The sequence below is a fragment of the Vanessa atalanta genome, chromosome 20 (assembly GCF_905147765.1).
Source record: "Vanessa atalanta chromosome 20, ilVanAtal1.2, whole genome shotgun sequence".
Lineage (NCBI taxonomy): Eukaryota > Metazoa > Arthropoda > Insecta > Lepidoptera > Nymphalidae > Vanessa > Vanessa atalanta.
Genome location: NC_061890.1, coordinates 8,330,185 through 8,357,405, shown reverse-complemented (window position 1 = coordinate 8,357,405; position 27,221 = coordinate 8,330,185). Strand labels below are relative to the sequence as shown.

Below are 27,221 nucleotides of genomic sequence, written 5' to 3'. Positions count from 1 at the left end.
ACGCAGGGCAGCCTCCTTTACCAGCTCATCAACTTGCTCGTTTCCCTCTAATTTCACATGCGCCTTGATCCAATAAAAGAAAACGCTCTTGTATTTAATTGATGGAGTTTTAATTTACTTAGGGTGTTTCTTATTTTCACGGCCAAGGCACCCCTTGGCTGTTTCAATCTCACTTGAGCACAATTGGGCATATTTCCTCAGCTAATCGTATTCTAATCGCAGGCCACCAAGCACTGTCGAAGGCTCCTTCGATGTCTAAAGATACTAGTGTAACGATCCTTTTTCTCTAGTTTTTCTCGTATGACGGACATCAGGTTTTTTCGGTGCTCTTTTGGGGCATAAAACCGTATTGGCGAGTACTAATCCGTGGTAAAATGTAAAACTTTGACGAGCCATCAACATTTTCTCGTACACTTTGCCCAACACAGGCAAAAGCCCAATCGGCCTGTAGGTCTTAGGGAGAGTCATTCACTGGTTTTCTGAGCACCACTACTATGGACTCTGTCCAAATTTGCGGAAAATATAAATAAATACCACCAATATATTAATAATCAATATAATAATGAGCCGAGATGGCCCAGTGGTTAGAACGCGTGCATCTTAACCGATGATTTCGAGTTCAAACCCAGGCAGGCACCACTGAAATTTCATGTGCTTAATTTTTGTTTATAATTCATCTCGTGCTCGGCGGTGAAGGAAAACATCGTAAGGAAACCTGCATGTGTCTAATTTCAACGAAATTCTGCCACATGTGTATTCCGCCAACCCAAAAGTGGCAAAGAAAATATAAATATGTGGCATTCGAGACACTTATTGAGATGAGCCAGGACAAATGCAGGGTCGTAATTGACAGAATTGGTGCAGATGTCTGCTGTAAAGTCATCAGCTCACGGGGCCTTTTTGAGGTTAAACGATTTCATGGCGACACTCAACTCTGCTTGGGTAAATGGCGGATCATACCCAACAAATTTACTTCTACTGCATGTACTCCGTGTTTGAATGTGATCCATTTCATCATCATCCCTCCTGTCTTCAGGGTAAAAGGTCTGCGCCAGTAGCTCTGCTGAACCTTTTGCGTCCAGTGTAATTACGCCGTTTGATTGTAGAAGTGTATCCTCTTCTTTTACAATAGTCCTACCTATTACCCTATCCCAGGCCCTCCTATCCTGTTTCCCACAGAACTCCATCCAACTCTCAGTTCGGGCAAGGCCCCTTGGACTTAAATGATAAATCCATTCCGATTCCTGAAACCAATGAGTACCTACCATGACTCTGATGGTGAAACCAATGGCACTAATTTCACTCTGCTATTTGCGCAACACAATCCGTTTGCTTCATTTTTGTATTTCAATGCCTTATATATGCTAATATGGAGAAACTATTTTCATAGGTCCAATAGCAACGCGTTGGTTGAAAGCCGCTTATGAAAAATTTAAAGCAGTTTGAAGACGCTTTGCACGTAACCTAATCCTTTCAAAATCAAAATCAAAATATACTTTATTCAAGTAGTATTTTAAAAGCACTATTGAATCGTCATTTTACAAACTATATTAAGTGATGCTACCACCGGTTCGGAAAGTCAGTTTCATTTCGCTTCTGACGTTGTTCTGTAATACGATTAGATTGAAAATTTGATTGCGTCTTGGCGGCATGGGTATTAACGTAATTACACTGAACTGAATAGAAGTGAAAATAAAAAAAAAAAACCAAGAAACTGCCAAACAAGAAACTGCAAATCAAAGAAGATAATAATTCATTGTGAATGACTTGATAAGAATGATGAAACTATTTTATTTGTTTGTTCGTTTACGCCCCAGGCAACCAAACAAAAATATCGTATTCATTGGTCCTTTATGTCAAATATTTGACAACTGTATGGAAAAAGAAACATTTTTATAATTTTCGACGCAATTTTTATGTTATTTCGGTTCATTAAAATATTCTGTACACCTTAAGGAACATATGAAAAAAATATTGCCCAATTGGTCCAGTGGTTCTCAAGTTTTGGGCTTAGCAGCATTCATTTTTATTTATATAGATAATTAAACCAAATTCCGACGATAATATATCGAAATATTCATAGTTGGAACTTACAAAAATGTCATTTCAAACATTTTCAGTATAGATACATTTGATTAATAACGACTGCATTATATATGATCGAACGACGTTTATTGAAGCACTTCAATGATTATTTTTTTTACTCAGTTTTGTAAGCGTCGTAGAGATAGAACATCTAGTTAAGTCAAGTTATTCAAATTCCATAATGCTTATTCAGAAATGTTATAAATTTATTAGCAACTATTATAATATAATAAAGATTATTATGACGATTCGTCTATTTTTAGGATGTTACTCAAAAATTCACAAAAGTTTTGCATTCGTTGTTATTTCCAAGATTTATTGTATAGTATTTACTGTAGCTTTGACATACTTCAGTAAGTATGAATGGATGCTTGGGAATCAATATGGAACGTTTATTCTATTTATCATAAAAATGGTTACTTTTAACTTCATGCAAGTAATTTCCCTCCTAAGCGACGGAGAGAACTTCTTCAATTACTTGGAAAAAATTGACAAGGTCGATCCTTTGGGACTCGTTAAAATAGAAAAACACAAATTACTATTCTGTTTTCCTATATTCATCGGTATTGTTTCGTTTAGTTTGTGCCGGTATATGATTGCATTGAAAATTGGCAGCGGTTTGTTTGAAATAAAAGTACTCGTAACAGATACGTTAATGTTATTATCTTTACATTTAAATAACATGACCAGAATATTGATGTTCGAAATATTGTGGATTCGTTTAAAATCTCTTAGAAAAGCTATGAATAACTTTGCAAGTACTTCAGATCCTGACAACGAAAGACAAGCCAAGCTGTTGACCATGAAATTGGTTGAATATTTGCTAATTTATAGAAGATTATTAGAAAACATCAAGAACATTGGCAATGCGTCGAAGTTATTGGCATGTATATGAAACATGGTTTGAATAAAATCTTTTTAACGAGATTTTCATGTTCTTGTACATTAAATAATGAAACTAGTTTGTTTGTTTTTTGTATTATTGAATAGTTAAAGTTTTTAAAGAATTCCTTGTATTTTTTTTTAATTCTATGTAATTTTGATGTATATAATATTTTAAAACGTTTTCTTAGATGCTGATGGCCTTACCGACATATTTTATTGCTTTACTTAGTACTGTTGATCTTGTAAGTGGGAATATAACATCGCAAGTAAGTAATATAGACTTATTTTTCATGTCATTGGCAAGAAGTTGTGGAATTTTAAAATATTCAGTGTTTAAGCAGTAGTTTAACAAATAAATATTCAAACGATTGAAAAGTACATTTTTTTTGTAGATTCTTTCGGTGCTACTGTTATAAAATATCTTATTTTAAAATTATCCAATTTATGTAGAATATTATTTTTCTTTACAGCGCAATAGTGTTTTTGCGTTTGAAACAATACTCAATATAGTTCCGCCATATCTTGTGGCTGTCTTCGGAGAATTATGTAGCGCCGAAGCGGATATGATTAAATCCAATTTGATCAGACTATACCGAATTTGTAATGGTAAGATAAATGCTTTTATAAATATATCATTAGCCACGCCCTGACTCCACAGTGAATCGACCAAACTTAAATTCTGTACAGATCTCATTTAATTTTTCTCATTCATTTGTATTTTGAAATCAACTGTCCCAAAAAATCCCTCATCTTTACTTTTAAGAGTTCAATTGTTATTATATGGATTAATATACTAAGCTTTTATTTTAATGTCATATGAGATTAAAATAAAACTATTATAACACGCAAAAATCGAAAGAATGTTAATTAAACTGTTAAACAATCCATATTATTGTATGCTAATTTCAGACGACACGCTGCGAAATAAAATTTCTGACGGAATCAAATTCCTTGAAATCTGTCCCATGAAATTCACCGTCTGGCGCATCTTCACCGTCAACGTCTCGTTCCTACTGTCCGTCATCAGTGTCTATACCACTTACACGATTGTGTTATTACAATTCAATCAATTAAGAACTTGAACGCACTTCAAATGCGTGTACCTGTTACTTAACTCACGGCAATGCCAGACATGTAATTTGTGAAGTAATAAAAAACTTTGAAGTAAAATAAAATTTTGAAACATTTAAGATGTCATTGCAAATATCCAATATTCTACGAAACCTGAGCTATATATGAAGACATAATCATCAGCAAGTGTTCTTCGAAATACCTACCGATCATGGTGGCGAGCATCAGATTGACTACAAAGTGGCAGATTAGATGTAAAATATGCCAGAATTTAGTACCTTTGTTTATATAGTACCTATAATAGAGACAAAAAACAAAATAAATTTTAAAATGGTCGGTCTCTCTGACGTCTAGATGACTTATCTCAAGATAAACATAGATGCTTAGTTAATTTAAAAAAAATATTTTATTTTTAAAATATCGGTAGGCGGACGAGCAAATGGGCCACCTGATGGTAAGTGGTCACCACTGCCCATAGACAATGGCGTTGTAAGAAATATTATCCATTCCTTACATCACCAATGCGCCACCAACCTTGGGAACAAAGATGTTACGTCCCTTGTGCCTGTAGTTACAGTGGCTTACTTACGCTTCAAAATATGCGATACACTAAAATGCGACTATAAGTAACAGTGGACCGGATCACGGTCGCTGTATATTAATTCGAATTCCAAAATCATATGAACAAAAACAAACATTGTGAGATATATGATTAGCTAAACAAACACCATCACCAAATATGATGTATAATATCAATACGTTATGTATTATTGAATGTTCCCACATATTCCACGAGCGGAGCGAGGATTTGCACAAATATTTATTGTCATGAAATCTTAAGCTAATTAAAATCAATATTATTATATATTTTTTTCAAGATTAAAACTATTTGCTTGTGTTTAAACTCGGAATTATCGGTTAAGATTCACCTTTTCTAACTACTATCTATCTCTAGCATCACGAGGTAAACTACATGTGTCGTAAATCTACCAACTAACATTGGATTAGCGTGGCGGAACAAACTCTATACCCTCTCCTCAAAATCAGAGAGGAGGCCGGCAGGATAATGTTATATAGGCTGATTGTTACTTTACTTTACTTGTTTGGTTGTTAGGTGTTTGTTAAAAAAAGCTCTCTGTATCCATCCTTGGGATTCAGGCTTGCTTCATACCCAATTTCATCCAATTCGGTTCAGTGGTTTGGCCGTGAAATATCAACAGACAGACAGACAGAATTACTTTCACATTAATAATATTAAGATGGGGTAATATCAAAATAAAAGCTACTCAAACCTGTGAAAGAAACGGAAAAGAAACATACGAGCTTAAGTATTAAGAGAGCTTAACTGAAATGAATTTGACTTTTGGGCTACAGTTAGTTTGACATAGTTACAGCATGTACAGCAACAAGTGAGCCAACTCATATGCGTCACTAAAGAGCCACATTCGGATGACTTGAACAGCTTCATCTATCACGTTACATTCAACAAGCCCACTTTTTCTCCACTCGGTATTTTTAACATAACGAGAGGATTCCATTTTGTGGTTAGTATTGCAATGTTTTTGTGTAAAGTGATTGAGCTCGTTTTTTTGGCAATGAGTGGATAATACCCGGTGCAGAATAAATGAAGGAATATACCGCGTTACCATAGTTACATGGGTGCCCAAACAAGAAGTGTAGTGTCTTAAGGGTTAATGTATGGATTTCAGTTTCTTTATTTCACCATAACTCTAAAATTCCTGAACAGATTTCAAATTATGGGTTATCGTTAGAATTCTGATACATCATCCCAGATGACTCTGACTAAATTTATTAATTCATGCACTCGTTCAGGGCAGCTGTGTTTATTAACCGTATGGCAATAAATATTGTTTTTTATTTGTTTCACCAAGCCGTACTCGTACACGTAATCGCTTATCCAACATTCTTTCAAACAACAGCGAGTCTGATAAACCTTATTCCCAGATTTGAGAACACCTAGTCTTAGTTTACTAGCTGCTATATACTTGTATAGTAAATTTGTTTTCCTTTTAGTTGGTTTAGTTGTTGTCAGGTGGAAAATATTTTGTAGCAAATTTATGTTACCATTTTTTTTTTCAACTTGAGATTTTTCTACTTGTTTTTTCTATTTCAGGTTTTAAGCGCCATTATTACATTGTAACTAATATTATCACAATTTTCCATCAACGAAGAAATTCGTCTCCGTAATACATAAATGTTCATATATTTTCACGTCTATGTATACTTCAAGGTCATTCGTTCCAAAAAACTTGACTCTGAGCACTTCTAATATTTTACACGATCTTAGAAAAATCTTCATTTATCTCTTTCTTTCCTGGTGCGAGGTGTAGCGAAGGAAGTCCCAGCGCACGTGATATGCGTACACGAATACCAAAGAGGCTGGCACCTTGTATGACCATTCCATTCCCCTTATTTAATTGTATGTCTCAAGCAGATCAGATCCAATGATTCATTCTTTAATATATTTATCATAACTAGAAATTAACATGAATGTGACTAAAACCATTGCAATCATATTAAATAAATACTCTTTGAAGCAATCATTATTTATGTTTAACATATTAAGAGACAAGTTCTTTAATGTTTCTATTTACAATGTAATCAATTGATATAGATCAGATCCACGACTATATATCGACTACTATATTAAGTCGTATATATTATTTTCTTGAAAGGTTTTACAAATTAAAAATGAAAGAAAGTAAATTGTTGATGCATTAGATACTTGATATAAATGATAATTACATTGTTGAACTTTAATCCTGGTTTTATAACATGGATAGCGAGGAAGCGGCAGACTTGCATCCTCATGGCTACGGCTCATGAACCGATACTATAATTATATAGTTATTGGTAATATTAATAATGAGTATAATAGGCAGCGCATAAAAGGTAACCCAATGTTTTCAGTAAGGGCACATAATTTATTACTATTGAAAATTTCTTATAAATCCGTTCTGTAAATTTTGCGTAAAAGAGTAAAAAAGATCAATTTTGATGGTGTTCGTAAAAAGTTATCGTATTAATAATAATTAAAAAAAAAAAAAAAACGAGTTTTTAAACTTCATTTGAAATAATATAATACGGCTAAGCCGATAAGCTGGTTTATATACTTAATTTAGATGATAGTTGAAATGAATAATAAATTATATTGAAAATATTAATGCCCATCAAAAGCGCCTGGTTTTGTCATTATTGATATTGAAGTGTCCGAACTACCTGTCCGAATGATTTTGTTCAGAATGGATACTCAAGTCTCTAATACGTTGCCGGAGAAACATTATACTATGATAAATATAATCATGTACACTCGTCTGCTTTTTGGATTATATTCGAAACTCCATAAGTGTTTAGCTTTCGCTGTTATCACTAAGACCTATTGTGTCACTTATGCAATCGTTACAACGTATTTCTGTAAGCAAATGTATTTATTTTTAAAGCAAAAAGACATCAATATGCCGCTTATCGTAACACTTGCGCCTTTTATTGTCACGATCTTAGTGTCACTTCTAACCGACGGCGAGTATTTCTTCGATTACTTGGAAGGAATAGACAAAATTCATAATTTGGCATTTGTTAAAGAAGAACATTTTAAAGTCCTCTTTTCTTTTATCGTATTCATATTTGTTATTTTATTTCGTGTTCTACGGATAACAATATTTCTCTTTTTGCCCAACGAGTTTTTCAACAGCCTGATTGCGGTCTATTTCCTAATGTTACTGTCAGTAAATTTAAGTCATATCACCGAGATCTTAATGTTCGAAATATTGTGGATTCGTCTGAGATCATTAAGAAGAACAATGGATAGCTTTTCTAGTGTATCACACAGCGACAATGAAGAACAAGAGGCGATGCTCACCACGACTTTAACCGATTATTTGATCGCTTATAAAAATATATTAGATAATAACAAGACGATCGGCCACGCAACGAAGCTATTGGTAAGGATGTTATGTTATTATTATTCTCTAAGAATAAAAACAGTCCAGAACTAGCCCGTGTAGTGCCCAAAAATGTTATGCGATACTAAATAAATATTTGATATACATATATGTCAGCCTCACCTGATGGAAGGTGAGGCTGACATATATGTATATCAAATATTTATTTAGGAACCACCGCCCATGGACGTTAGACGACACTTATCTATTTAGACAACAATTTGGCTTTACATTCCGGTTGGCTGCAGAACTGTACGATGCTTTAAATATCGATGCCAGGTGTTGCCAGGAGAGTTTTCTCAAAGATTGTTTTTAAAGTGAAAACTTGTGTCTATTTGGGGTCGAATAGAAAAGCTTAGATTAGTCTATTCCTTGAGTCCAAAATTTTGCTGAAAGTTATTCGATTACTGACAACATTTAAATGGAACACGCATCAAAATAGTGTATCATCGTAAGTCGGTTTTCAACATTTCACGAGTGAGTTCTTACAGAATAACACAGCAGTCGGGGCAACCTCTCCGTCATATTTTTCTGTTTTCTGTATACTCTTAAGCACTTAATTTACATGTAGCTTCTGTTTATAATATATGAGTGCTTATAGTTATTTACTATTTTCAGATGGTGTTCAACTTGCCCTTTTGTTTTTCAGTTTTACTATTTTTTACCGATTTAATTAGTCGAAATATACTAGAATTGCGAGTAAGTATCGAAATATATATAAACTGCTATTGGACACCTAAAGTTGGTCAGACAGAACAAACCTTCGACTATTGAAGTTATTTATATTTAAAATTTTGGTTTCGTTGTTAAAATTGATTTTTGCAGTAAATTTATTTGTTCATTCAGAACATCCAACAAAAGTAACAATAGTTATAATATATAAAACACACGGCTGATTACAGAACATTACGATGTGACTATCACGTAATTCGCAACGGCCATAGCCAGGAGAATACATTAAAATATGCTATACAAGATTATCAAAAATAATATTTAGTATTTTTTCACAGGGCAACATTAGCATTATGTTGGAATTTCTTATCAATATATTCCTATCTTTACTTCCGGCTTTATTTGGAGAGTTGGCCAGTTCAGAAGCAGAAAAGATAAAAGATAATTTGACGAAACAACACAGAATATGCAACAGTAAGATTACGAGATCTAAATTTGTTATTTATTAATTAATGATAGGCTGGCAACAACTGACTTATTTCGGTGAAGGCGGACATTCGAGTAAGGGCGCCAACACACGCACTATGTATTATTCTCATACATAGCTGATGAAGCTATTCGTTGTTTCGAAGTCGGTCGAAGATATTTGTCCAAGTTTTTTATTCAAATTTAAAATATATAATATTTCTCTCCAGTAGAAATAAAAAGGGAGTAACGTAATTTTTTCTAAGACATTATATTACAAATATGCTTTGCTTTTCAGTTGATGCATTACGGAAGAAAATTTTGGATGCAATGAAATTCCTGGAAATTTGTCCCATAAAGTTCACCGTCTGGCGCATGTTCACCGTCGACTTGTCGTTACCGCTGTCTATCATCAGCGTCTTTATCACATACACCATCGTGTTATTGCAATTTAATCAAGTGAAAACATAAATATGTATATAACGTTTTGAAAAACTTCTTATCATGCATGTAGTTTGTCATTTGTTTACCGAATGGCAACTAAAAATTGAAAACAGATAATTGATTGAATCGGACTGAATAATAACGCAGATTTGTAGTATGTTTTCTTCTTGAGCGGCTGATCGTCCAGCTTGGGCACATTGAATATTTTTTGAGTAATGTAATAATGATCATCTCGATAAACATACGAGAAAATAAACTTAAAAGAAATAATAGACTATCATGTAACTATTATAATACTAGCTGATGAAAACCCGGCTTCGCTCGGGTTAAATAAATAAAACTAAACAAATACGGTCTATCATTTATTAATAATTTACTGTGGATAATTTTCCATTGAATTTACCGAACCCCTGCACGAAATTATTATTAGGAACACACTTACTAATAATATGGGTAGTTCTACCTTATATACTCTTAGTAAATTTATTATTATAAAAGCAGTTAGTTGCATTCCTCTAATTAAAAAGTTATTTAAATAAAGTGACTGGTATAAAATGCATACCCCCCGTTCAGATTCCTATAATTATTTTCATGTAATCACTTTAAAATCAGATATCGAAAATATGAATGCTTTTGAAAATATAAAATTAACATAATAAATGCGTAAGTAACTATCTGTCTGTCTGTTGCTCTTTCGCGGTCAAACTTCTGTACTGAATTCGATGAAATTTTTTATCCTATACCTGACAAACAGCCGCTCAAAGCTAGCAAGCGAAGCCGCAGCCGACAACTAGTAGTACACATATTGGATACATTTTAAGATGTGACTTAATTATGTTAAAGTAGTCAAAATTGTCGCTCCTGACACTTTCAAAGCGAACAAAACCGATACTACCGATTTGTACATGAGATATGATTTTCGATATTTTTACTTATATTTCCCATTTATTTTGTTTGATAACACGATATAATTGCGTTATCAATAACTATAAAAAAAAAAACAAGACAATCAGTCGACAGACCATATAGATTATCTAGTTATATATAGAGATTTCCATTAGTGATCAAATATTGAGCGTATGGAGTAATTCTATTTGCCTACGAGTGACGTCTTTGTTGGGACGCTAACGATATTTGCTGTCGATAGTGATGTACATCTCGTTCATTCTGTTACGATTGTGAAAGAGAGAACTACATTCGTTTGTCGCCGTGAAAACAGTCCAGTATTTTAGCAATGGACCGTGGCTCGATGGGGTTGCTGCTAAGGATCTCGCGCCCGGTAGGAGTCGCTCCCTTCAAGTATGCGCCAGAATTCCAAGTCTCGCGTAATTTAGTAATATTTGGAAGAGTTTTTATGATTTTTAACGGTATTTTACTTTCTATTCATTATAATAATTGATGCAGAATCATGGATACCTTTTGTTTTATGATTACCTTTTATTAACGATGTATTTTTTTTGTTATTCAAGGACTTTTAGGTTTAACGTGTATTGCCGAATTTTGTATGACGATTAATTCTCATCGTTCAGATAGGTTCATTAAAACATGTGCGGTAATAGTACTCACTGTACTGACTACGGTAGGAGTGTTCACTGCTCCGGCGAGGTTGACTAGTATGGATATTTACTTCAAAAAGCTCAATCAGGTAATATTTATATAACACTAGCAGAGCCAGCCATGCCTTGCTATGGATACGTTAGATGTTTAATGATATTATAATCTTAACTTACATGATGATTAAAAAGTACTTTTATGAGGCTACTTGAATTAAGAATATTTAGATTTTGACGTGTCAAAAATGTTATCTATTTCTGCGTGATGTCTAGTCAAAATGGAATCATATCGATCGATCGATCTTTTTATAGATTATACATATATAAATGACGAAGCCGGTGTTCCTAAATTGTTTTTAAAGGATATGACGTCAGGATTGCTGACGTCATGTCTTTCACTATCACTCCTATTACTTTATACTAGGCAAGCGTTTTAACCAAACATCAGAATTTACCATTTAATTTATACATACATTTTTTACTTATTTATCTAAACAAATGTTTTTAATAACATATCTTATCTGATTATTACAATTTAAACAAATTAATATTTACTAAACGAAGACGCACTTAACTTATTAGCAGATCGATCTGCATTCCGATCCACGCTGTTCCTCAAAGTGCCTGAATAGCCGCGCTGGATCAGCACAGGCAGTCTTGAGGGATGTTATGTTATGGCCATAACATAATTACTACCAATTTGACAACTCTTAATATTTTTTGACATTAGTTTGATAATAAAGTTAAAAGTGGCTATTGTTAAAATCATCTTTTAATATTTTAAGTTGATATTAATCAATAAATCTTTATAATTATGACCTTATTAGTAATCTATTTTAATAGTCACATTTGAAATCCTTCTATTTTATTTCTAGCTGCTGAATATGTTTGAGGCGATATATACAATATTATTGAATATCGGGAGCTAAGATGTTATGTTCTTTGTGCCTGTAGTTACACTGGCTCACTCACTCTTCAAACCAGAACACAACAATTCTAAGAGGCTCAGTAGTCAGTGTTTTAGTGAGGCATTCCGTCAACTATTGCTTAATCAATCTAGGGCAGGCAATTATGACAATAACAAGTATGACAAGAAGGATAGTGTCGAACTATTTCAAGGCCCTTTTATCATAATCATCTCTAGGATCACCAAGCTGCTGTTCAGATGGTGTACCTCCAAATAAGAAGTCACCATCATTTTTGTTAAACAAATTACGCATATAACATAAAAGGGATCAGGATTGAACAACTGCAGCGTGTTGGTTGTCATCTGCCTCGTTTGGTTGCATTTACCTTAGCCTGTATTAATTATTATAAATCGATTTTTTAGTTGAGCGACTTGAACTTAATTAGGTTTTTCAATCTTGTAATGTGTGTGTGTTTTCAGATCGATGCAAAATTACAAAATATTTTGGAGAAGAAAATACTAATAGAATCGAATTACAAAGTTTTTATTTTAGTCGCCGGATATCTTTTCTTAAGATTGATACATTTCTTGAGCGATTTGTCGCAATCAGAAATGACCCTAGACACAGGTATTGATCCATAAAGTTTAGTTATCTTTATCTGATAAACAAACAGCGCAATATGACACCATAATAAACGATTAAAATAAGAAAAAATTATAACTTCAATTACAGAATGAAAACATCTAGTAATTAAATATGGGTGAAAATAAGAAGAACATTAAATTTGTAAAACATAAAAATGTAATAAGGTTTTATGGAATTATCAAAAATATTTCTAGTTAAAATCCTAATTTTTAATCACGTAACGAATAATCGTTTTTCAATTTGCAAAAACAATATCTAACGCACTTGTAGGGCCGGTGGAAAGTGACAGTTTACCCTTAAAATATACACATTTGCCAGACCACAGACATTATAACATATTTAAGATAAAAAATATATTAGACCATCTCATGCCTTGTTCGTCTCCTTATAAATTCGAAAATTGCTTGTTTTGTTGTTAGTACCATATTTTTTTTCTAATTAATTTCTCAAATGTAATTTGAACTGTATTTTAGCAATAATGACAAAGGAAATGTTGTATTTCCTGCTGAATCTTTACATTGTGATATTGCTGCAACTGCAGATAAGTTTTTTTGCGCAACGAGTGAATATTACTCTAATCGCAATAAATGGTAGTTTGAATATTTTGCTTTTTGACGACGCCGTAATCAGCGGCGATAAAAGGAATCACGCAGCAAAAAGAAAGTTTGGTAAGGACATTAAATAATATCCTTAAGCAAATGTTATTCTTATTTTAAGCAAATGTTTAAAATTAATTGTAGGAGATGGAATGATTTGTAAAATAACAATTTAATGCTTCACAGCGTTTTAAAACGTTCAATCTAAATCCGGCGTTATAGGTCTTGGATTGGATTATATTGTAGGATATTTCGTGAATTATCTAATATTTTTTTTTAAAATAGGTAGAAAAGAAAGTATACCACACATAATTCGAGAATTAGCAAAATCCTATGTATTTATATGCGAAATAGTTACGAAGACAACAAGAGCTGAAGGCGTTAACATGGTACTGGCAATCCTATACATGGCAATTCATTTAGAGATACAACTTTATCAAATTATTACTAAGCTAATTTCAAGTAAGCAATACAATCAGACTTATTTATTGGTATTTTAGCTATTTTCCAAATGATATGGTTCTCATATCCAAAACAGTATGCCCTCGAGACTGATCGTCTTTATTTCTACATTGCTTCTAGAATCGTAGTTTCACGTAGTTTCTATTTTATTATTCTAGATTTTTTAATATCAAATTAGACAAATACATTTATGACCGTGGACGCAGTAACACGAAAAAGCTTATTTTTCTATTTTATGGTATTCACTAGGACACACTTGTTTTGCCCTTTATGTACATATTTTAAGCCCGATTCCTTATTTTTTTTACGTTATCATTCCACTACAAAGCATTTTGTCAATCGTACATTTTCCTTTCGGCCTCTTTAAGAAAAACTGCTTATTGACTTTATGTTAAATGTGTTTCTCATAACATACCAAATGACTGTTAAACACGTTAAGTAAAAACAAACGTTTTCTTACAGACCCTATGGAGACAATCTTTTTGGGTTACTCTAATATTGTATTAAGCTTATGGTGTACCTGTTGTATATCTTTTATCATATACTATATTGAACAATTTCATCAGACACATTATGAGGTTAGTAAATGTATGTTTTAATATTCGATATCTTCAAAAGAAGACCGTGGGTATTGTGTCTAACATATACCGATTTCTAATAGATAGATCTTTACTAATTGATTCCAAATATTAATCTAGACAATTTCAGCTAGTCTAGTTTTATCTCGTGCTTTGCGGAAAAAAAACATTTTTTTTTATGATATCGTTAGGCGGACGAGCATATGGGCCATCTGATAGTAAGTGGTCACCACCGCCCATTGACAATGGCGTTGTAAGAAATATTAACCATTCCTTACATCACCAATGCGCCACCAACCTTGGGAACTAAGATGTTACGTCCCTTGTGCTTGTAGTTACACTGGCTCACTCACCCTTCAAACCGAAACACAACAATACTGAGTACTGCTGTTTGGCGGTAGAATATATGATGAGTGGGTGGTACCTACCCAGACGGGCTTGCACGAAGCCACCACCAAGTAAGTAGTACATATTATTAAGTACATATTATAATTAATTAGCATTTCTAGGATGACATAATGTCATAAACATACATACACATACACACAGTATATCAGTGTGGTGAAATATATTCCTGAATAATATATTCCTACTTCCCCTCAAGGGGAGTGAAGACCTATGATGAGCAGTGATATTACGGACTATTACTATAATAGGTACACTATTGACAGATGCAACGAACCCATAACTTAATCATCAGTGGAAGTTCCAAGGAAAATGATAGAGAAGTGGACCATGAGCTGGAGTTGTTCTCTCGAATCATGATTCTAAGCAACGCAAGCTACTCGCCACTCAGCATGTTCACTATTGATAGACCGCTTATGATGAAGGTACTTTTAATTTTAAAGACAAAAAGAATTCATTCATAAATTACATCACGCCATCAATCGTGTCATCACGTATTTCTCTAGTGACCAGTGGTTTATTTTTGACGGGTTTTTTTCAATTATATATTTTAAAATATATTGAAAATTCTACCCGCTGTTTATAAACAGCTAAAATATGAGTATACAACAAACAAAGTATACGATTCCAAAAAGTCATCCATTTAAATAGAATCTTAGGAAAACATTGCGGTTTGCAAGCTAGACTTGTGAAAATAGGTTAGTAAGTTGAGCTTATAAATAAAATTTGCATCAGCATTTTTGGAAATTCATCATCATCATCATCATCATCATATCACCACACGTACCACGATTTAGAAATTTAACAATTTGGAAATTCATCACTGCGTTGAAATTGAAATACGATCGGATAGCAATTCTAAATGTTCGTAGTTTAAATTCTGCTAATCCTGTGTCCGTTTAGGCTTTATTTACGTATCTAATTTAATTATAATATGATATTATAATTTTAATTTAAATATCGTTACATCCGAAGCGAAATAAGATAAAAGATAGAAAAGACAGCGCAGTTCTTTTTAAAAAACTTATGTTCGAGAATGGTTCCTAAAATATTGTCGATGGCAAATTTATATATTTTTTTCAGTTGTTTGGCGGTTTGATAACATACTTGGTTATAATTGTGCAGTATGGAGTCCAAAGGGAAAATTCGATTCAGCTTAACAATAACGCAACTAGCCATATGTGAAACTTAAACAAAAATCTTTGATGACCTTAATCACATACAGTCTCATTTAAGACACTAAAAATGTTTTGTAACCATTATAAAATAATGTGCACTTATTTCTGTTTCTTGATTTTTCCTGTTTTTATTACCCGTGTGTGTATTACAGCTACCACCGCCCATGGGCATCTGCCACACTGGTACATCTTGCAAATGGGTTTCCGGCCTTTACGAAAAGTGTAGGCACTTTTTTTTTAAGGTTCCCAAGTAGTATCGGTTCGAGAAAACCGCTAGCGAAATCTAGTTCCAAAGACTGGTTGCGCGAGGCAGATATGCCTTAGAAATAGCGCTGTTGTGGATTTTCGGAAATCTAGGTGGTTAGGGTAGAACTTGGAATTTTGACGAGATGTCCAAAGGTGAAAAGGTTCAGCAGCCGAGATTAATCCAAATAATTCCTCGGAAGATTCCACGTGAAAAATACGGTAGAAGATGCAGATGTGATCCAACGTAAAGCCAAAGGATTAAGCAGATCGGATAGAATTCGAGCGGTTTGATCGTCGAGAATTCGAGCCGCTCTTCATTGAATACAGTCTAACGGAAGAAGTTGGTAATGGGGAGTTAGCCAGAGATGAGAGCAGTACTCCATGTGAGGCCGAAGTTGTACCATGTATAGTTTTAGGCGATGGGCCGACGTGAAGTACCGTCTTTCCTTGCTGAGCACACCAAGCGTTTTGATGCCAATTTGGCTTTGCCTTCCAATTGACCGCGGAACTGAACGAGGCTTGAAATATCAACGCCAAGTATTCCGATACTAGCTGTAGAGGCAATGGGAATGTTCTCAAATCGTGGAGATATGACAAATTGTGATTTTTAAGCGGTTAATGCGTAATTTGAATTGGACTAGATTTAGCCGGTCCCAGTCCAAGACTTTGTGTAACAATGACGATTTCATACACAAGTTTGTACCGGTTTTCGTCGACGTTTTCCCGAGAAAATATAGTGCGGCCGGTGTATAAGACGTAACTCTATATTGGTGGTGCCCAGGCCTTACATTGCCTGTACGAAATGTTTAATATTTCTTAAAGTGACAATGACTATGGGCAGTAGTGACCGCTTACCATTAGGTGACCCATCGACCCGACGACCAAAATATATCATAAAAAAAACAAAAGCTGATTAGTTAAATAAAAAATAAAATAATAATAATGTGACTAAATAATCCGTTTTTTAATAATGAATAGCATGTATAAGTAAATATCTTTGACGCTTCACCTTTATATAACGAGAAAAAAATAATAGTTTTTCAAATTTCAAATATGAAGACGACAACGAAGACGAAAATTTAAGAAACGAGATCGTTTTTGGTTTTTTTTTTAAATTCTTGAATGAGTTTAAGTACCTCCTTAAATGAATAAAGGAAAGAACTTTTGAAGGTGTTTATGCTCAAATCAATATTATACGTAACAGCAATAAAAATATACAAAATTTAATAATCAAGACTGGTTGATTATCAACTTCCATAAGAGATAAAGATACTTAAATCTTTCCTAACAACGTATGAAGTGAAGCTGAGTTTACATGTAAAGGATATCAAATAAGAATTCTAGAGAAAAGTGATATTAATAATAAGTACCAGGAAGATCTACAACTATTATTTACATATAAATGATTCCACAGACTCGCATCGAGTCACCATAACTATACAACATAAAATATATTTCCTTCGTATATCAAATCAATAATCTAGATGAATTGTCAATCAATATACTCGTGCTTGGAAGTCCATTTACTTGCAATTGACAAGAATAATACCAATAACATAATTGTATTCACTAACAAACTAACTCTTAGTACTGATTTGTCATGAGTTTGATTAATAGTGCCTGAATTATGAATGTTTGTAACGATATTTATAAAAGCACTTGTATGATTATGTTTTGAACGAGACATTTTTAGTGTCAGAACCGAATTCAGACGAGAGTGTTTTTATTATAAATTCCATAATGCCCGGTCAGAAATGTAATAAAATGAATAAGATCGATTATAATATAATAAAGTTCATTATGACGACTCGCCTATTTCTAGGATGTTACTCAAAACTTCACAACAGTTTAGCATTCGCTGTTATTGCTAAGATTTACTGTATAGCATTTGCAATAGTTTTGATGTACTTTTGTAATTATGAATTCATGGGAGCGAATCAATATGGAGCGATCATCATAATTTTTCTCAAAATAGTGAATTTAAACTTTTCGCTTCTAGTGTCTCTAATAAGTGACGGAGAACATTTCTTCAATTACTTGGAAGAATCGGACAAGGTCGATCCTTTGGGACTCGTTAAGATAGAAAAACATAAAGTGCAATTCTGTTTTTTTATATTCATCGGTGTATTTTTATTGAATTTATATCGATTTATATTAACATGGCCATTTACTTTCAACTGGTTTGGAAAAATAATTCTTGTAGCAAATACGTTAATGTTATTGTCATTACATTTGAATCACATGACCAGAATGATGATGTTCGAAATATTGTGGGTTCGTTTGAAATCTCTTAGAATAGCTATGAATATCTCTGCAAACACTTCAAATCCTGAAAGCGAAATGCAAGTCAAATTGTCAAGTATGAAGTTAATTGAATATTTGCTAATTTATAGCAGATTACTACGAAGTATCAAAAATATTGGCAACGCGCCGAAGTTGATGGTAAATATATGAAAACTGGTTGAAATAAATAATAATAATAATAAACCATTTATTTGAGACTATTACTAATACTAAGACTTCCATTTTGTTAGTAACAATTATCTTATCCTAGTGTTAGTAAAACAAATCTAAAGAAGAAAAAAAACTGTTAATAATCTATGCTGTTAGAGATTGCAAAATAGTGATAGATATACAAGCAGTCAATTCTGCTGGTGATCATACTAAGGATGTTGCCACTGACTTTACGCACTAGGGCGTATATTTTATGCATCGTAGCATAAGAATCAATCAAATTCCGCGAACATTCTCGATGCACTACAGAATCGCAGCAGCCCTATCAGCACCCTGAACCCGTTGTTTTATTATACCCGAAGGGCGCTGTACGATTTTTGGGTATAATGAGCCCACAGGCTGCACGGGTAGAAGGAAGTACAGTACAGTACGATAATATTTAAACCAAGTCCGTGCTCTTTTTTTTAATATAAAATATTAGTAAAATGATGTTTACCTTGAATTTCTAAAGATGGTTTATTAACGCTATTTTAGATGGTGATGGCCTTACCGACTTGTTTTATTGCTTTACTTAGTACTGTTGACATTGTTAGTCGGAATATGAGATCTGAAGTAAGTGCTAAACATAATTCAGTTAACAATTAAGTGTTTTAATGCAATATATATTTAGCGAACAGAAGTGAAACAGATTAAAAGAAGACAAGAATTGAAATTACTTAAAACAATTTACTAACAAACCAATAGTTCTAACATCGAATTTATCTTAACATAATCACACATATTGAAGTAAACTACTTACTCAAATTAACTTACGAATCCAAATAAAACACAACGAACACTTTTAACAAATAACAAGCCGCGCCCATTTCGACCTTACTGTCCGCGCCCAAAAAGAAAAAATAATGGCGGTTTAATTCGGTTTCGCGCGCTTTTGTTTTTTTTTTTATTTGTTTTAGCCAGTTGTTTGAATAAAGGAATCTCCTAATGTATATAACATATTATAATTCAATTTAATAGAAAATGAAAATTTTTACAGTTGAACATTTGCCAAATTATTTTAAAATTGACGTACATATGTGTACGATGTTATTTTTCTTTACAGTTCACTGGTATGTTTACTATTGAAGCATTTCTCAATATCGTTCTGCCATGTGTTCCGGCTGTTTTTGGGTAATTAGGAAGCGCTGAAGCGGATAAGATTAAATCTAACATGGTCAGACGATACAGAGTTTGTAATAGTAAGATCAATGCTTTTATATTGAGCTAGTGACACATCCTGAATTTACACAATGAATCCATATGAGTGTTGCCTAGCTTACCTAGTGTGTTTAAAACATGCCGTATTTTCCATTTTCTAATTTTTGCTATAACTTTACGATTTTATCCAACCTTGAACGTTCCTTAGAATATATCATAAGGAGGTGGTATCAACACAGTGGGATTTGCACAAAGGTCTGTATGTAATTGTACATTATTTCCAGATGACGCACTGCGAAATAAAATTTTAGACGGAATCAAATTCCTCGAAATCTGGCGTCACTGGCGCATCTTCGCCGTCAACTTGTCGTTACTGCTGTCTATCGTCGGTGTACACACCACATACGCGATTGTGTTATTGCAATTTAATAATTTAAAAACTTAATCGAGGAGCAGATCATGCGTTCTCAGCTTAAGAAAATTTCAGACGTGACATTTGTAAAGGACTTACTGTGTGTATTAGAAAAAGGTATTATAGAGTGTATGACTGATTATAATATAAATGTCTTCGCTTATTTCATGAGACAATAAAAATGTAGCTTAACAAAAATATTATGTTTTTCGTTTTTTATTTACCCCATTCTGTTATAGACTATTATTATACTTTTATGCTAATTAAAAATGATTAAAGTAGGAAACAATATGAACACCTTTATCAAGGTATAAGGTTATTCATGTAAAAATTATAGCAGAACCAATTTATTTTAAACTAGCGACCCGTACAGGCTTCGCACGAGTGTAATACTGGTACTAAATATACTACAGAATGTCTTATAACTTTCACAGTTTTTCAGTCGTTAGACAATACAAACCGCTATGTCCCTGCGTTTTAAATTTGCAATATCTTCGAAAATATTCATTTAAATTACAAGGACCATATTGATCTGTATTAAATGTACGATTTATTGAGGTACCTACTTAATTGGATAAGGAATAATGTTGTATTGCTTATAATCGCTTCAAATACAGGCCATTATTTCTTTACTTGTTTATTTACAAAAGTAAATCCCGCAACAAGCCACATGTTATTTGTACCATAGTTCAATTATATTTTTAAGTGACTTTTCGAAGAGCATTCTTAATATTTGACAATGCGAAAAATAAAGTGTCAATTACTGTAATCAGTATATATTATGAGTTTAAAAATGGTTATTTAGTAAGGAAGTTGAAAATAATAATTAATTCATTCAAAAATCCATAAATCAAAATGCATTTCTTTAAACGTATGTCACGTGACACAAAACGCTCCTGTTTGGTTGGGTTTATAATGACGTCAATTGCTTGTTATCCTCGTTTGCCTAGTGTATCTGGATTATATGTACCACAGATTACAATACAGGCAAGTGACGTCATCGACCCCATTGCAGCGCCATATTGTCAGTATAATACAAGTATACTAGTAGTATAAGTAGCATTATTAAATATAGAATTTTTAATTTGATATTTTTTAGCAAATATGTTTTACATACAATTAAAATATTACAACTTTTACTGGGTTCCTTAGTCTCTACTAAATGATATAAAATAGATTTTAAAAACCATTCAAACAGCCTATTCGAGTTAGTTTGATCTTAAATTGAATTACGAAAAGATATTCTTGTTTATCTTTAAAATCGATTCTAATTTATTTTCATTGGTCAACGAACAGCTGAAATTATCTTAAGGGAGATTAAATACAAATATTTTCACATTTAAATTTGCAGTGTTATTTATGCATATTATAATCTTATAATATTATAAAGTATTAATATTCACAAGTCATATTCATATTGAATATAAGATTACGTTATATTTACGTTATTTTGATTTAATTTAATTATTACAATATTAATGAATATACTTGATGTTGTAAAATTTAAGATGGGGGTAGTTTCACAAACAGTAGTTTCCGGCTTTCTTGTTCTTGAATCGTTAGTCTTTGCTTCAGATAACATATTTTATGTTATCTTATGCGTTGCATTCGAAACTATTTTAAAAGGCTACTTAAATAAGATTCACTTTGCTCTGTCATTTCTTACATTAAAAAGATCTAAGAATCAAACAGTAATTTCGTACTTCAAGCCACTTGCTAGTTTTGAGCTGGTTAGTGAGTGTTTCAATATTCAAATCAAACGCAAGGTTCTCTTCTTTAACATAGTTCAGTTCAGGTGATAGGACTTTTCATTTAAATTAAAATCCAAGTCAGTATTTCATGTTTTTTATTTAGCGCTTTTTTTTAAAATAAATATCAATCATTGTTCCCATCTATTTTGCAGATACTGTACTAGCATAACAAAGTATGTAGTTATAAAACTTATCGTCTGCAACAAACTTCATTAAAAAGAAAACGATAAAAAATCATAGTCCTTAATTAAAAGCGGGTTCACTCGGTTCAGACAAATAAACCAACCTACTTTGGCATTTACAATATTAAATTAGGCTGCTGTTTTTAAAGCTTTAATAAACAAGGTATTCAATTATAATAACCGTAGAAAGAAGTGATCTCTGAAAGGTGACCAGGTCCAGTGGAGACATCGTTGGCTGGTTGAGAAGAAGTTGTTTGAACATCAAATCCAGCTCTAGAGGGATCGACTTTCCAACTGGCGTCACATTAAAATTCAGCTTAGTCAAAAGTATTCGTATCTCACTGACCTGCAAAAAAGTATTTATTTGAAATTATATTACATATTATAAATTATGTTAATATATGCCATCTTGGTGGTAGCGCTTTGTGCAAGGCCTTTTTTTATGGTATCGGTAGGTGGACGAGCAAATGGGTCACCTGATAGTAAGTGGTCACCACCGCCCACAGACAATGGTGCTGTAAGAAATAATAACCATTCCTTACATCACCAATGCGCCACTAACCTTGCGAACTAAGATGTTATGTCCCTTGTACCTGTAGTTACACTGGCTCACTCACCGAAACGGAACACAACGATACTGAGTACTGCTGTTTGGCGGTAGAATATCTGATGAATGGGTGGTACCTACCCAGACTTTGTGCAGGGCATGCACAAAGCCCTACCACCAAGAAACCTTCTGGGTACCCACCCAGAACCCAATTTAAAAAACCGAACCGCCCATTCATCATTTATCCTTCCGCCAAGCAGCAACACCTGTATACACATCTGAATAAAAACAACAGTGTTCCGAAGCGTGCCAAAGTAAATACAGATACAAGGGATGTGATATCTAAGTTCCAAAAATCGATCGCGTATTGGCAATGTAAGGAAAGGTTTAATATTTTTACGGTACCAACGTCTGTGGGCAATGTACGGGGAGTGGTTACCAACTATGCTACAAAAAAAAAACAACAAAGACATGACATTGAAGAAATTTAAAACTCATCATTTTACACGATACTTGGAAACCCTCGGGAATCTTGGAAATTAAAAAAAATTAAAATCAATTTACCTCCTCGCTTATTTGATGCCATGGTTCAATAAATAAAACAGCCATACACAAATGATAAACACACCATGACACCTGAATACATACGATTATAGTGTGATAACTCAGTCCTGCTTTAGAAATGAGATAACTATGAATTAATATGTTATACATATAATAAAAAAAATAATTAAGAGGAATAAAATTAGTTTCAGTTATAATACATACAAATCAAATATAAATAGTCGATTAAATTGAAGAAAGTCATCGTCAAAAACAGAGAGTTCGCTGAAAATAAAATAAACATGATGCTCCCACGTGTTGTGTTCAGTCTCTTCACCACGTCGCAAATAGATACATAAGCCTTCGTCAGGTCACGGAAACGTTTTAATGATAAATGGCATGCTGCCCCTGAAATAGTATCTAAAACAAAATGGCGATGTGAATATTTATTTATCAAATTCAATTTTTAAAGTAATTTTTTTTTTCTTTGATTAGGTATATCTAGATAGTCTGTCAAAAAATGCGTGGAAAAAAATAGTGGCCAACAGTTGGTAAAAACACACAAAGTACACTGAACTAAGTACACGCACAACACACATGTTGTTCGTGTACATAGTTTAGCAGTACGACACTCTAGCCTACACCTAGATATATAAAATATAATAAATAACATAAGAAAAATAACATGAAAATTTTACATCGTTTCGGTCGTTAAGTGATTGCAAGTCTGACTTTCGTTACCACTGCTTAGTTTACAGCGATTTGAAGATTACTGCCCTGACACCACTCGGAAGCCAGAATTGATATAAATTTCACTAGACACTTGAGCTCGATACAGTGTGAAGTGTACCTAAGTTAGTTAGCTACACAGAAAGTAATTATTTTAATATTCTATTATATTTCGCGACCGTAAAGAGTTATTGGGTTATCTGTCAAAAAGATCTGCCCATTTGCCCATTTGCTTTGCACCCATTTGCTTCCTCGTTACTGATACGCACCGCTAAGGTCTAGAATACCCTCCCGACCTCCGTATTCCCCACCACCACAAAACTATACATAGTCTAGAGTAAATAGCCATCTTCTAAGCAAGTGCGCTCCATCTTGGGCACTTTCCATTAGGTGTGATAACAATGAGGCGCTAGGTTATATATTTAAAAAAAGTTCCCGTATAGAATAGTCGCTTTGGCCGAAATCGATGAGAAGGATATCATCATTGATACTTACATGATTTTGTCTTGTCTACCCGTTCTCTGAGCTTCAGACTCATTGTGTGCAGTAGGTAATATACATCAAAATTTATGAACGCATTCTCCATAAACAGTAGATATATTTTATAATACTCCATATAAATCACAATATCGAAAAGTTCCATTGCCACTAAAAAAAATATCTCTCGTGATTTAGTAGGCCTGACAAAAAAATCAACAATAACAGTAATCGCGAGGCAATGGCGTGTAGCTGTACACCAGAACTCAAGATGATTTAAAAGCAGGTTTGGCTGACTTATAAATGGGCCTCCTGATGGTAAATAGTCAAAACCACGTACAGATATTGTAAGATATTTCAGCGATCACTTACAAAGTCGTTGACCTTGGCAAATATGGTGCTAGGTACTTACGCCTGTAGTTACACTTACTCACTCTTCTAACCGTAACACAAGCATATGAATTGTTGCTGTTCAACGGTAGAAGCCAATAATTGCAATACAGTACAACCTCGGTTTTGCTTGTCCGGATTTGAACCACGAACTTTAATTTAAATGCAGGTACGATACTGAGTAACGACTCTCGGAAAATTGAATAAGTACCGATTACAAGAACTCACATTTTGCTTTATTAAAATTGATACACTTTAAAGCCACAAAGAATGCTATCAATAAAATTGTAAGTGCTCTATTTATTAATGGAAATAGACTTTTGTCTTGTTTTATATCCGATTTGCCATTTAAATCGTAATTTATCTGAAATATACAATGATTAGTACAAAAATATATCAAGATTATAGATATTTAGCCGTACGACTTGCAATGAAAAAGCATCTCAACCTAGTACAGCTTTGTTTCAGTCACACGCAAACCTAGTGTCATCGAGCTGTCCCATCACAGCGTACCTACTTAGAGTACATGTCTTGCTACGAAACAACTTCGCTTTAATTTTGAAATAGACTATATTTTCTTTGAACACAGATAATGTTGATTAACTCTTTTTTATTATAACTGACTCTGCTTTACTTTTGCGGGTATTTCTAACATATAAAAAATATAATAACTTCACAGTTGCTATATAATAAAAAAAAAGTATAAATCGTTGTCGTTTTGGAAAATTATAATATTAAATACTTTATAGATTAAATTTGAATGTTTCATTATATTTTTCATGCGGTAGATGCTTCCATAAGATCCCACTCCGGTTAGAAACATTGTTGTTAACATCTTGAAAAAGCCTCCAACAGGGAACGTCGAATACGCCTCGTAAAACTGAACAATATAATTGTAGGTAAATGTTGCTTCAGTAATATCTAAAATGAGGGAAAAAAATAATTTCATTATTTAATTTAAATTATTAATTTCGGTGTTTTACAAATATAAGGCGTATCAGATCGACATCAAGCTGCGTCCAAGAATGGAATAAGTCTAATAAATGGAATGTCAGTGTACAATCACAGAAACATTTATTTCTTGAAAATATCTTACGCTAGTCAAGTGTCAGAACAAACTTACGGGTGCAGAACGCTAGGATGTAACCGTATACGGCGGCCGGCCGGGAAAATGTAGCTATGTAGCCTCTACGATCGCGCACGAGGTGTAGCGGAGCAAGCCCCAGGGCTCGTGACAGGCGTAACACGATTGCCAACGAACCCTGAACTTTACATGATTCACCCTCCATCTTTACAGCACGTTGCCACGCCGGTGACCTTTCACTTCAAATTCTTTACTCTTCTTTATACCGACTGAAATCTTCAAATTACAATACAAATATAATTACTACTTCTGTTAGGAACGAACTATTTATTTTATGCGTTTATAATTGGATTTCATGCAAACGAAACGAAACTGAATTAACAGTGGTCCATTTAAATATATGTTTGTTCATTTATGTAAATAATTCACTCTGAAGATGCAGAGCACAACAAGCGTTGTTACTTAGGGTTACGACGAGTAAGTGCCCTCTGGACGGACATCACTATTAATGCAATATTAATAATAAATTAAAAGAATTATGATAAACTAACTACTATTACCTGATATCTGTTCCATCCTACATAATTTTATTTACAAACTAGCTCAACCTGCGGCGTTACGTGCGCTTAATTTATAAAACTATCTATGACCCAAAAACCATCTACTCACATGGATGAATTGAAAAAATAGCCTACGTCCTTTCGTAGGACTCAAACCTTTTCCATATCAAACTCAAACATTTTATCTAAATCGGTTCAGTGGTCTAAGCATGAAGGGATAACAGACAAAGTCACTTTCGTATTTGTAATGTCGGTATAGATACAAATGTAGGTTCTCGTCGAGTGCTTGACTCGTATGGTCCGTTGCTTATTGATGTTTGTTATTTGGTCATTATAAATTGACATGCTTTCAAAAGATCAAATGATAAGAATCGATTGTAGTAGAATTAATGTTTCGTTACAATCAATATAATGGTTAAGTATTTTAACGTTCTATTTCGACTAAATGGTTCTGTATTAATAAAAATTGCAATGACCTTGATGAATTTACCTATAGCATGGGGTAAAGCTTGTGGTAGGAGTACGGACGGCAACAGTCGGAGGGTTCAGGCACGTAAACCATCTAACTATTGACACGGAATTTACCTATAAGCGATTTGTATCTCTAACAATCACAACTTTAAAGGTTTCTTAAACACATCCATGAGGCTGCAATTTATATATATATTTTTAATGAAAATCTTTTTAGATTCGTTTTAATAAATTAAAAAAACTTTCAGTGTGTTTAAACAGACTTTTAT

The 27,221-nt window shown here is 33.3% G+C and overlaps 1 protein-coding gene across 1 annotated transcript in view; it reads right to left on the bottom strand.

The window, feature by feature from the left end:
* LOC125072123 (trypsin, alkaline C-like) overlaps nucleotides 1-26,126 on the bottom strand; it is a 65,559-nt gene extending 39,433 nt beyond the window's left edge. The window contains exon 1 of the mRNA XM_047682635.1: nucleotides 25,961-26,126. Coding sequence (XP_047538591.1) covers nucleotides 25,961-26,126 — 166 coding nt within the window. The remainder of the gene's footprint in view (nucleotides 1-25,960) is intronic.
* Nucleotides 26,127-27,221: the final 1,095 nt, after the last annotated feature.